Source organism: Dama dama, chromosome 13, assembly GCF_033118175.1.
Source record: "Dama dama isolate Ldn47 chromosome 13, ASM3311817v1, whole genome shotgun sequence".
In the NCBI taxonomy this organism is placed as follows: domain Eukaryota; kingdom Metazoa; phylum Chordata; class Mammalia; order Artiodactyla; family Cervidae; genus Dama; species Dama dama.
Window position 1 is genome coordinate 29,109,192 of NC_083693.1, and position 13,342 is coordinate 29,122,533.

At 41.5% G+C, this 13,342-nt stretch overlaps 1 protein-coding gene across 1 annotated transcript in view; it reads left to right on the forward strand.

Moving 5' to 3' along the window:
* The window catches only part of ABHD2 (abhydrolase domain containing 2, acylglycerol lipase), a 108,580-nt gene that overhangs the window by 57,198 nt on the left and 38,040 nt on the right, over positions 1–13,342 (forward strand). Inside the window, exons 4-5 of the mRNA XM_061158677.1 lie at positions 8,590–8,765; positions 11,638–11,805. Coding sequence (XP_061014660.1) covers positions 8,590–8,765; positions 11,638–11,805 — 344 coding nt within the window. The remainder of the gene's footprint in view (positions 1–8,589; positions 8,766–11,637; positions 11,806–13,342) is intronic.

Here is a 13,342-nt window from a genome sequence, read left to right on the forward strand (position 1 = left end):
TTATTCAGCCATAAAAAGGAATGATGTACTGACACATACTACAACATGAATTAACCTCAAAAACATAACATAGGTGAAAACTGACAAGAAAAAGAAATCAAATATTGTATGATTCCATTTATGTGAAATATCCTGAATATACAAATCTGTAGAGACAGAAAGCAGATAGATAAGTGGTTGCCAGGGGCAGGGGGAGGGGAGGAAGTAATTGTGTAATGCGTGTAGCATTTCCTTATGGAGTGATGAAATGTTCTGAAACTAGTTAAAGGTGATGATTCCACAATGTTGTGAATGTACTAAATGCCACTAAATTATAGACTTTAAGATGATTAATCCCATGTTGCATGAATTTTACGTCAAAAAGATGAAAGTGAAAGTCACTCAGTTGTGTCCAACTCTTTGGAATGCCATGAACTATACAGTCCACGGAATTGTCTAGGCCAGAATACTGGAGTGGGTAGCCGTTCCCTCCTCCAGAGGATCTTCCCAACCCAGGGATCAAACACAGGTCTTCCGCACTAAAGGCAGATTCTTTACCAGCAAAGTCACAAGGGAAGCCCAAGAATACTGGAGTGGATAGCCTATCCCTTCTCCAACATATCTTCCCAACCCAGGAATCGAACTGAGGTCTCCTGCATTGCAGGTGGATTCTTTACCAGCTGAGCTACTAGGGAATCCTGGTAAAAGATAGTGGGGGCAAAATGATGGGTTATGTAACATGTGTTAATTTAAGGTCAGTAAAAATCACTGACCAGGAATCATAAAAACTCTACTTGATGTCTCCTTTAAAGAAAACAACACAAACTTTATATATATATAATATTTGCTTTTATAAAGGCAGGTGTGTGTGGAAAAAAACACACTTGAGCAAGTAGGTTGCCTGTTTCTGAGCTATGCTATGTCATCAGTGAAGCAGATAATTCAAAGCAGATACTTCAAAATGATGGGAAAATACTGAGTTGGGACCAGGTTTGGGGAACAGGAACAAAAAGAAAGAGGAGACTTTGGGAGAACTAGAAGAAGCATTGTGGTTTGATGGGGGCTGTGGGGTGTCAGGGGCACTAAAAAAGCGTCCTTTTTAATATTATTTATTTGGTTGTGTCTCTAGTTGTGGTGTGTGGACTCCAGAGCAGGCAGGCTCAGTAGTTGTGGCGCATGGGCTTAGTTGCCCTATGGCATGTGGGATCTTAGTTCCCCAACCAGGGATGGAACCTATGTCCCCTACATTGGAAGGCAAAATCTTAACCACTCGACCGCCAGGGAGGTCCCCGAAAAAAAGCTCTTGAAGCAAAGACAAGTCCAGCTAAAAGCCTTGAAAATGATGTTTGTCACTTTTCTAACGCCCAGCATCCATTCCTCCTCTCTAAGGGCACACACATTTCCTTTGGGGGACGTTCTTCTCTCACAATGCACATAAGTAGTAATTCAAGGTGCCCTGCCCACCCACCCTGAAATTCCCTGCTTCTAGACATCTCCCTCCTGGGACATTGACTCTTTGCAGGGAGTGATACTGCTGACTGTGTAAAGAGCACATTGCTAGAGCAGCCCCCTGTTTCCTTCCCGGATCCTGTGCTCCTCAAGCCTGCTCCAGCCTCTCGTCCATTTGGGGAGCACCCCAGCATCCCTCTAATATAAGAGGAGTTAAGTTAGTCGGGGCTGGGTTGTTGCTTTAACCAAAGTATCCTGTTTGATACAAACATAAAACGCCAAGAAGTGGCTGCTAATGAGCATTTGGTTCACAGGGAGACTTGCTGGGAGTCATGGTGGGGGAATTAATCTCAGACAACATATCCTGAACACCTATTGTGTGCTAACACTGGAGCCAACTTGGTAGAGAGGTGCTGGAGAGAATCAAAGGGAATAATAGCTAAGTCTAGGTCCCAGGGCTATAAAGTGGTTTGATCTATTAAAACATCCAAGGGACCCAAGTCCCATAGGGAAGAATCGGTCACCCACAGATTTAGGGCAAAGATGAGCATTAGTCAGCTTTTTCTCCAACTGTCCTATAAACAGCCCAGCAACCATCTGTCCTTGCTCATGTGAACTCCATCTGCCCAAAGGTGGGGTGTGTGTGTGTGTGTGTGCGCGCGCCTGTCAGGAGGGATGTGGGTGGGAGGGAGGTCCAAATTTTCCCTTGAGGGCTTTTCCTTTGGGCGATTCTGTTAGTATAGCCAGATGTTGATTATAAGTATGTTCAGAAGATAAAGACATACAGGCCTCTAGATTTTATTGTGGTCTTCCAACTTCTTTCTTAGTAACAGGATTCATTAACCACTGACCACAGCACGACATGGGACAAAAATACCATCTAGATAAGTAAAGAAGTAGAAGACATCACTTCTGCTTTCTGGGAGTCAGGAGTAAAACATGCCCAGATGCTAACTCTTAAGAGTAACTTTTTAAAATGTACACATGAATGCAAATTAGTATAGTGAAAACTCAGTATTGAAACATGAAGCAAGCTATAAAGTTTTACTATAAGACATAAATACCTGAATTTTTGAATGGGACAAGTCAAACTGTAGAGATGTCAATTCTTCCCAAAGTAGTATGTGTTTGGTATGTTACCAATTTAAAAATCCTAAATTTTTCATAGAACAAGCTAATCCTATAGTTCATCTGGAAACTAAAATGCCAAAAGTCGGCCAAGAAAATGTTGAGTGAGGTAGGCCTGTACTATCAACTCTCAAAATACTCCATAAAGCTATGCTAATTAAAGGGATACCATATTGGCACAAGAATAGACAAAGAAATTGATGAACCAAAGTAGAAAATGCAGAAACAAATCCAAATATTTCTTTGAGAACTTGGTATATATTTAAAATGACAGTCAAAAACAGTAGGGAAAGGACCCCACTGTTAAGGGCCATTTATGGTGTAAGGACAATTAGCTAACTGTCAGGAAAAAAAATGAATGAAATCTTCACATCCTTTTCAAAAATAAGTGGACTTAAAGAGTAATACATTTTTAAAAATTACAGGAATAACAGAAGTATTGGGAATATACTTATAATTGGGTGTTGGAATACTTTCTTTCAAAACAAAATGCAAAACACAAAGGTTTTAACAGAGAAAAATTAACACATTTAACCACAACACATAAAATTTATATAAGGTGAGATGAAACTGGAGCCCATTATACAGAGTGAAGTAAGCCAGAAAGATAAACACCAATACAGTATACTAACGCATATATATGGAATTTAAAAAGATGGTAATGATAACCCTATATGCAGGACAGAAAAAGAGACACAGATGTATAGAACAGACTTTTGGACTCTGTGGGAGAAGGCGAGGGTGGGATGATCTGAGAGAATAGCATTGAAACATGTATATTATCAAGTGTGAAACAGATCACCAGCCCAGGTTGAATGCATGAGACAAGTGCTCAGGGCTGGTGCACTGGGATGACCCAGAGGGATGGGATGGGGAGGGAGGTGGGAGGGGGGATCAGGATGGGGAACACATGTAAATCCATGGCTGATTCATGTCAATGTATGGCAAAAACCACTACAATATTGTAAAGTAATTAGCCTCCAACTAATAAAATTAAATGAAAAAAATTTATATAAGGTGAAAGACAAAATTAAAATATGCAGTACGGTACATGGTAGTTAAAAGAAAAAAGGAGATGTTTTCGGGTGTTGAGATCCCTGACTAGGCCTTTCCCACTTCCACACTAGCTCTCCTCCCCCAGTCCCTCCATAAAGGGTGGGGAGGTGGGTGGGGATGGTGGTTCTCGGGCCTTACAGCTCTCCTTTCTGCCTCTGGTCATCCCAAACCGTGGCTGTGAAAGTCATCTCATGATGACTGCAGTAGGTGCTCAGCACATGCTTGTGAAGTTAATTCACACACACACACACACACACACACACACACACAAATAAATGGGATAGTCTGGGAGGAAACCTTTGCAAAATATAATATATATAATAACTTAATGTAGGCATGATAAAAAGGAAAAAAGAAAAGTATAATAGAAAATGGATGAAGGATATGAATAGACAGTTCACAGAAAAGAAATACAAATTGCTAATAAGCATATGAATCAAGGAAATGCAAATTCAAATAAGAAACTTTTGGCATAGATTGGATCAACCTTAGGAAACACAAACAGAAGTGAAATATCCATTTTTTGCCTATCAAAGTAGCCAAAATGGAAAAGATTGATAACACCAATTGTTGATGAGAGTGAGGAAGACAGGTACTTTCATATACAATTGGTGGGAATGTAAATTTGTCCCTCTTTTTGGGGATGCAGTTTGGTGATACAATAACATTTAAAATGCACATAGCTCTTTTTTTTTTTTTTTTTTTTAATATTTATTTATCTCTGGCTTCCCTGGATCCTAGTTGTGGCTGTCAGGCTTAGTTGCCCTGTGGTTCGGTATCTCCATTGCCCAACCGAGGATCGAACCCAAGGCCACTGCATTGGAAAGTGGATTCTTAGCCACTGGATCACCAGGGAAGTTCCAGGCTCTAGGTTTTATGTCTCATCCTCTCGGCCCCCTCCATATTTCCCCACATCACTGTGTAGTCAAGGCCTGGCTTCTTTATTGCATATGCTTTGCTTAGTCGCTTAGTTGTGTCTGACTCTTTGTGACCCCATGGACTGTAGCCTGCCAGGCTCCTCTGTCCATGGAATTCTCCAAGCAAGAATGCTGGAGTAGGTTGCTATTCCTTCTTCCAGGGATCCTCCTGACCCAGGGATTGAACCTGTGTCTCCTGCATTGCAGGTGAATTCTTTACTGCCTGAGCCACCGGGGAAGCCCCTCTTTATAGCATAGCACCAGGCTTCCAAGGAGGTACAAGAAGAAGCTGCCAGATTCCTGAAGGACCAGGTCCAGATCTGGGCAGCAGGCCTCCCACCACGTCCTATCAGTCCAAACAAATCACAGGCCCGCCTGGACTCACAGGGTGTACAGACGTTTCTAGCTCCTAATGGGAAGAGTGGCTTTCGGGGACAGGAATAGGTAGAATCATTGGCAGCCGTATTTTCGGATGAAGTACCCCATAGGTAGTTAGAGTAAAACATATTCCTCCATGTATTATTTCAGCAGCATTTCTTAAATGTTTCCATATTCATACACACTTCAAATGTTCCGTTGTTTCGGTCCAAATTTCTTCGCTGAGTTAAACCATGTAACTAGGCACCTATTCTGGTTTCTCATTTCTTCATGTTTTTCTTCTGATCTGTGGATTGGTTATGTAAACAAACAGAAACACACAGTAAAGCGCCACCACAGTAAGTGCTGTGCAGAAACTCAACTGTGTAAGCCCTCGTGTTGTGTTACCGTGAAGTTAATTAAAGACAGTGTTTTATCAGTAGGTGGTAGTGTCAGAAAATGATAGATTATGAAACCTCCTCTGTGCACAACTGACTGTACACTGAAGGTTCCAGATGACCCTGAGGCAGTCACTTGTTCTCATATACAAACAAGCATGCACATACTCACACACGACTTGAGAATTTCATCCCAACCCAGTCTGAGAACAGTGCTAAGTAGCCTGGAAAGAGATCAGCAGCCAAACCAATCATGCCACAGCCAAGTTCACGTTATTATGATGCATATGATATTTTAATCATATCTTTGTCTTTTCAGAGGGCTTCCCTTGTGGCTCAGCTGGTAAAGAATCCACCTGCAGTGCAGGAGACCCTGGTTTGATTCCTGGGTTAGGAAGATTCCCCTGGAGAAGGGAAAGGCTACTCACTGCAGTATTCTGGCCTAGAGAATTCCATGGACTGTATAGTCCATGGGGTTGCAAAGAGTCGGACACGACTGAGCGACCTTCACTTTTCACACCAGTGGGTCTGTACTCTTCATCCTCAAGTCCTCCCTACGTGTTTAGTGTGTCTAGTTCCATGAGGACAGACACAAGGGAGAATGAGTCTGGCTCCTGCGGGTGGCAGGGAGGAGTGTTCTTGAAAAGAGTGTATTTTAATGAAGCCTCAGGAGTGCCAGAATGGAGTTAGGTTGGGGGTGCCTTGCCAGGGGACACAGAGAAGGGGCAGTTCCCCCAACAATCTGATTGGAAGTGACTCTTAAGAGGCAGGTAGTAGCTGGGCAGGAGAAAAAATTGGATGTAAAAAGTGAGAAGGAGGGACTTCCAATGCGGGAGACGCAGATTCAATCGCTGGTCAGGGAACTAAGATCCCACACGCCACAGGGCTACTAAGCCCACCTGCCACAACTACTACAAAAACCACAACTAGAGAGAAGGCCAAACACCGTGACAAAGAGCCTGCCTGGGGCAACTGAGACCCAACGCAGCCAAAAAGAAATACGTATAATTTTTTAAATGAATAATTATTTAAAAGAAAGAGAGAAGGAGAGAGCATTCCAGGCAGAAGAAACAGCTTGAGCAAAGGTAGTTGGGATAAAAATAGCTCCTGGGTGGGGCTGGGCCAGTGGTTCAGGTATTTTGGAGCTTAGGCAGAAAGGGTCGGCAGTCACCAGAGTGTGGTGGGCCTCCTAAGCCAAGCTACTGGGACTCAAGCAGTGGAGGACTGTGGCCAGGTTTATATGTTAGTTATCTCTCCACTGGTCGGGGAATGCCAGAGTCAGCGGGAACAAGACTAGAGGCTAAGAGGCCACTTGAGGGGGACAGATGCCAAGATTCAGAGGTGCTGACAAGACCTTGAATCTGAAGCATGGCCTCTCAGGGTCATCACATGTGTCATGATTATACAGGAAATCTGTGACTGGCCAAATGGAAATTTTATTCTTTTGTCATCTTCTCTAAGATTATATTGTATTCCAAACAGGATCAGAAAATAAGTAGATGAAATTTAACCCATTCTTCTGACATTTTTAACCTCAGAACATTTCCATTTTTAGTTTACATTATAAACAAAATTTTCTCCCAACTTTTCCTCCAGGAGAGATTGGAAGTTTAGTTTCTTGGACCACTCCCCTACCCCTATGCACAATTTATTGTCCAATTTAGTAGTCTGACGGTCATCCTCATCATTTTTCAACAAGGTTTTTGTTGTTTAGTTGCTTAGTCGTCGTGTCTGACTATTTAGCAACCCCCATGAACTGTAGCCTGCCAGTTTCTTCTGTCCACGGGATTTCCCAGGCGAGAATACTGGAATGGGTTGCCATTTCCTACTTCAGGGGATCTTCCCAACTCAGGGATTGAACCCAGGTCTCCTGCATTGCAGGTGGATGCTTTACCACCGAGTCGCCTGGGAAGCCCCTAAGTAGTCTGAAACCCTCCATAAATTCTGTTATCTAAATCTTGTCTAGTATTCAACTGTCCAACGGACATTATTTTTATAGGCCTGCTTTCTGTTGCTGTCATAATCCACTCATCTCATAAACGCTTTTGCCTGCTTTCCAAAGGCCGTGGCCTCTGCACTGAGATTTGCACCTGTGGTGTGACATTGGCAAGTGGTTTCATGTCCTTAGGTTTTAAAATACTCTTCCTTGTCCTCCCTGCCCCCATAGAAGAAGCATGTCTGGGAACTGGCTTGCTTGAGGTAATAACTTCCCTTCTCTTAAATCTTGTGGTGAATTAATCAACAGAGTTAATGAATAACAGGAAAAAAAAAAAGAGTAAATCTGGTTTAAGGAGAGGATCTAGGATCATCTGGTCTGATAGAAAAGATAGTCTCGAATCGGCAAACACACATTAAGGTAAATTCTTAACAAAGTGTTCACCACTGTGATACGCTACAGAGATGAAAGGTTGACGTCAGTACCAAATCCTGCTTGACCATCAAGCTGGGGCTCAAAGCCAAAGAAGAGAAACAGATAGCATTTTCAGGAGATGGGATCATCTGGCAAACTGTGATTGTGAACTGTAATCATTTCTTAATTGTAACTTGGAGCACCTTGTTTTTCCCAGTAATTAACTAGTTTGTGATTTTTGCACTTCCCTCTGACGACCAGAGTCACTGTGTTTTCACGAAGGACAGTTGTTAGGGTGGTGTCGTGCCTTGCTTGTGCTAACAAGACTTTATCCTTCATTAATCCAACAAATATTTACATTGCTCTGCCCTTCCAGCACATTCTCCGGAGCATACGATGCTGCCCCCCCAACACACACAGACACGCACAAGTCACTCGACAGACTCTCAGGAGCTTTGCAGCCCTTCCCAGTTTAACAAAGGCAGCAGGTTTGTGTTCATGGGGTCACCCCTGCAGCTGTGGCTGCCTTATTAGAGGAAGGCAAAGAAGTGAGCATTTAGTGTGCGTAGGCGCCTGCTAGCTATTTTATATACGTTAGCTCATTTGATAATGAGGCTAACCCTGTCAAGTAGCATGTGTTCAAAATGTACTAGTTGCTTTCTTTCTGTTCTACATTATGGAAATAACCCATGTTGAATTAATTAACACCTTCAATTTGAAATCCTGTCTATATAAGCATGTCCTGGTTGATTTCTAAAGCTAATCTGATGCATCAGTGGGAAAAGGAGTAAATCATGGCCTGGATGTAAGGTTGAAAAAAATATCCTATTTGTGCTTAGTGGACAGAATTTGTCAGGGGAAAAAAAAAAGGTTGAAAAGCTTTTGTTCCAAGAGATTTTTAGAGCATAATTCCAAGAGTGTGGGAAAATTGACCTCTCCTCTCCTTCTTTCTTAGATATATCCCGCCATTGATCTGGGGGAAAAGTGGACACATCCAAACAGCCTTGTACGGGAAGATGGGAAGGGTGAGGTCGCCACACCCGTATGGGCACCGGAAGTTCATCACCATGTCTGATGGAGCCACTTCGACCTTTGACCTCTTCGAGCCCTTGGCTGAGCACTGTGTGGGAGGTGAGCTAGTTCAGGTTGTGGGATTGGGCCAGCACTCAGAGAGTGAGCATTAATCCCTGAGGGAGCTCAGTATAAATGCTCAAGCCACTGACTGTCACCATCGCATCCAGGGGGCCCACAGGACATCAGCTGAGGTGCATCACTTAGCTACCACCTGCAAGGACTGGCTCCAGTGTGTGCTGGCCGAGTGCCTTGTAGGGCTCTGCAGAGAGCATTGTTGAATACGGTTTTTTAGTCCTCTTGTGAAATAGAAAGGCTTGTGTAAGAATCTGGAGCCCAGTATCAGATCTCTGGTTTGATAATGGCAATAGAAGCTGGACTAGTCTAAGTGTTTCATATATACTATCATCTCATTTAATCTTCGCAACCACCCTGAAAAGTCAGTGCCTTATTATCCCTACTTTACTGATGAGGAAACCAAAGTTTATAGATGCAGTGTAGCTAGTCTTCTTTGTTGGACAACAGCAGGTAACAAAGGCTCTCAGGTACCCTCTGCTTAGGTTTTCAGGGGTCTGGGACACCTATTTCTCAGAAACCACAGTTTCTATTGCTGATAAAGCTCTCATTGTTCTGTCCAGGCTGCACAATAAACAGGCATTAAAAAGCTTCACAATGAAGACTTTTGAGGAAGTGGAGTCAGATGGCAGCATCCTCTGACTGTTGTTTCTACCAGAAGAGAACATGTATTTTGATTTCTATAGTATTCAAAGTCACCTGTTTTTTTTTTTTTTTTACTAGGAGCTCAGTAAATATTTAGGGGTGAATTCCAGTAAGTATATTATGATAGCTCTCAGTTATTTAAAGCACTTAGAACTGCTGAGTAGCTAGTGACAACATAGCTTATGTTCCCTCTGTCAGGCATGCTTGTCCCAGACTTTCACATTGACTTAGCTCTGAGCGCCAGTGTCACCTCCTCATAGGGATGGTCCCTGATCCTTCCCAGGAAATCCATCACACCTTCCTGCTCAGGTTCTTCATGGTACCTGCCACTCTCTAAACTTATTTGTGTGGTTGTTTATCTGTCTGCTAGAATGTTGGAATCCTCTGGAGTCCAATAAAGAGTCACAGAAGGAATGAATAAATGAATAAGTTGGGAGTTCACAGTGTGTTTATAGTCTTGTAGCTGATCTTTCAAATATTTACTTCTCTACCAAACCCAGTTAAATATTTTTTTTCCCTTGCATCTAATGCTCTTCTTCTCCTATTGAAGCACAAAATTTAATTTAACCAGTCTGCTCTTCTAGGACAGAGGTAGAAAGTTGTAAAAGACAAAACTTTTATTCTTTTTTTTTTCCAACCTGTCTCTGTCTTTCTATCACCCCTATGCCCAGAAAGAATTGATGAAGGTAGTTCTGGAAAGCAGTATTTGCATCCAAGAAATGCTTTAAGGAACGAAGCCCTTTTTTCCCCCTTTTTTGATTTTTTTCTGACAACAAAAGGAATAAACACTCACTTTAAAAAATGTAAATAACACAGAAACTTTTTTTAAAAAAGAGAAAATAATCATCAATAATCCTACACCCTGCATACCACTGTTAACATTTTGTTCCATTTACCTTCAGTTCTATGTAAAATAGAACTGAATAATTTCAATTACTATACATTAAAGTATATTCCCATATCATTAAAAGTCTAAAATGTCTTTAATAACAAAAGTTTAATGATTGCTTAATAGTCTACCATGTGGTCATGACATAATTTAATCATTCTATTTTTGAACATTTAGCTTGCTTATAATTTTGTTATTCTTAAGTAATCCTTTGATAAGCATACTTATTCATAAAATTTAAGGCAGGATTCCAAAAATTGCAATTTCAAGGTTTATTAAAAATTTTAATGTTCTTCATACATTATTGCATAAGAATTTAAAAATTATTTGTCTCAACTTTTAGAAGGAAAATTTATGATTAAATTTAATAACCTAAATACCACTTTTCTTTTAAAGAAAAATGCATGTGTATATTTTCAAGTAGGTAGTTCATACTCATGGTAGAAAATTCAAAAGTTAGTAAAGGACATACAGTAAAAGCGTAAGTTTCTCTCCCACCCTTACACCCCAGTGGTACCAACTGTTAGGACTCATGTGTATGATTCCAGAGCTAGTGGATGCATTTATAAATATAGATGTCTTCCCCCACCCCCAAATGATAGCACATCATAGCCTTTTTTTGCATCTTGCTCTTTTCTACTTAATACCTATTGGAGAGCTTGCCTTAGCAGTGTACATAAAGATGTCTCATTATTTTTAAAGACTACATAATATTTCTTCATTTGGATATGCAAAAACTTATTTAACCAGACTCCTGTTTCTGGTCATGTACATTATGTTCAGATTTTTGCCATTACTGCAGATGTATTGCTTTGTGTATGTACCATATATTTGTAGAATTAATACCTGAAAGTAAAATTGCTGGATCAAAGAAGTCCGTGCAAACACAACTTTTTATTTTTCTGTTTATTGATTCATTCATACAGAATTTCATATAGAAATTAAGAGTGATGCTCAGAAATTTGTATGGCAGTTTGACAGAGTAATTTTATATCTGTTGAATCTAGTAATAAAAAATTGAGATTTGCATTTCCTCATTTTGTTTTTCTAGTTATTAATTTTTACTGTATTTTATTTTTCAAAAGCATCTGTCCATATGGATTGGAACTTTTTAAGAACTGACCCTTCACCATAAATAATTTGAGAAGCACTGACATAGACAGTTCCAGCTAGAAGGGAAAGTTACTCTGTCTCAGAGAGTAGAGTGAAAAGATGAATGTTAAATTCTCTCCTACTGTTTTCTAAGCCAGTAAAGTGTAATTGTGTCCACTTACCACGTCAGTATTTATTGGCTATCTCAGAATCTCCTTCTCCACCCTACAGATGACATCACCATGGTCATCTGCCCTGGAATTGCCAATCACAGCGAGAAGCAGTACATCCGCACCTTTGTCGACTATGCCCAGAAAAATGGCTATCGGTGCGCTGTGCTGAACCACCTGGGCGCCCTACCCAACATTGAACTGACCTCGCCACGCATGTTCACCTACGGTAAGCTGGGGCCACGGCCAAGCGGAGTCCCCCCCCAACCTTTTTTTTTTTTTTCCTATTCCCACTGCATTTGTGCTGCTACGTCTGCGTCTGCCTTACTTTTCTGAGTTTAGAGTTTGTGCCCATGTGCAAGAGCTGGTGAGGCACACAATTGTAACAGCAGGGCATTTAAGAAGCTACGCCTCCCAATAGCAGCTCGGTGGGGCGCTGGAACCACCCTCCTCTCATGCCATCTCAGGAGCAGGAGCTAAAACTCACGGGGGAGGGTCTTGCACAGCGCCCCCTGTTGGTAAGTTAGTGCCCTTCACTCACCCCTCAGGACTCTTGTGACTGGCAGGCAAGCGTTGTGATGAGGCTGGTGAATGCCAGTGAGAAGGGAATCTGGTACCTTAACAACCCAGTGGCTTTCAGGCTGCTTGAGGACAGAAATTGAATCTCATATTTAAACACATGCTTCTTGCCTTTAATTGAAGTCCTGTGTTAGGTAAGGCTCTGTTCTGGACTGCTCATTCTTGAATCTTATTTAACTCTCCCTTCAGATTAACTGTGAACACTCATAAATAATAAACACTTAAAATATGTGTCTGTATATATGTACCAGCCTGTGGGGTGTTCATAAGTAAATCAATTATAATGTGTTTTCATGGGAAACAAATGAAAATTATATCTATAGTCTCATCATAACTTTCTATTTCTTCATCCTCCCATTCTTTGATCTATGTGTACAGTTTTTGAGTGCAGTCATAGGATGTACATCTATGGTGACTTAATTTAAATAATTTTATATTCACTAACATAAAGATGCATAGTCATTTAATCTTTTTAAGGAGCCACCTTGCTGTGATTACCCTGTTATAGTTTATTTAACCATTCCTCTTTGTAGTCGTTTAGGTTATTTAAAGTTTATCAGCATTTTAAATAATGAGGCTATGAATATTTTTACATAGAATCTTTTTCTTCTCTTTAATGACTTCTTGGGAGCAAATTTCCAGGAGTAGAATTTTTAGAGTCAGCATTTCTTATGCATATTTATACATATTGTCAGATTGTCCTCCAGCAAGGTTGTTCCAGTTTATTCTGCCCTTGGTGGCATGTAAGGGCAGGTAGGGAAGCGTGAGCGGGTTCACCTGCTCTGTGCCTGGCTGGGGGGGCTCCCCATCCCGCTCCTCCTCAGTATGCACTCCCACCTAAAGACACCCATTTTACAGACTCTCTTCTGTACAACAGTTTGTTTAGTGGCTTGAAGATATAGGTGAAACCCCAGATTTACATATAAGACAGGAACATGGGACCCTGATGCTGGGAGAGATTGAGGGCAGGAGCAGAAGAGGGGTGACAGAGGATGAGATGGCTGCATCACTGACTCAAGGAACATGAGCAAACTCCGGGAGATAGCAAAGGACAGGGAAGCCTGGAGTGCTGTAGATCACGACTTAGCCTGGAGTGCTGTAGACACGACTTAGCAACTGAACAACAGGCACATGGGGGATAGTAAGTAAGTGGGAGACAGGTTTGGGTCCAAAAGACAGAAACAGCA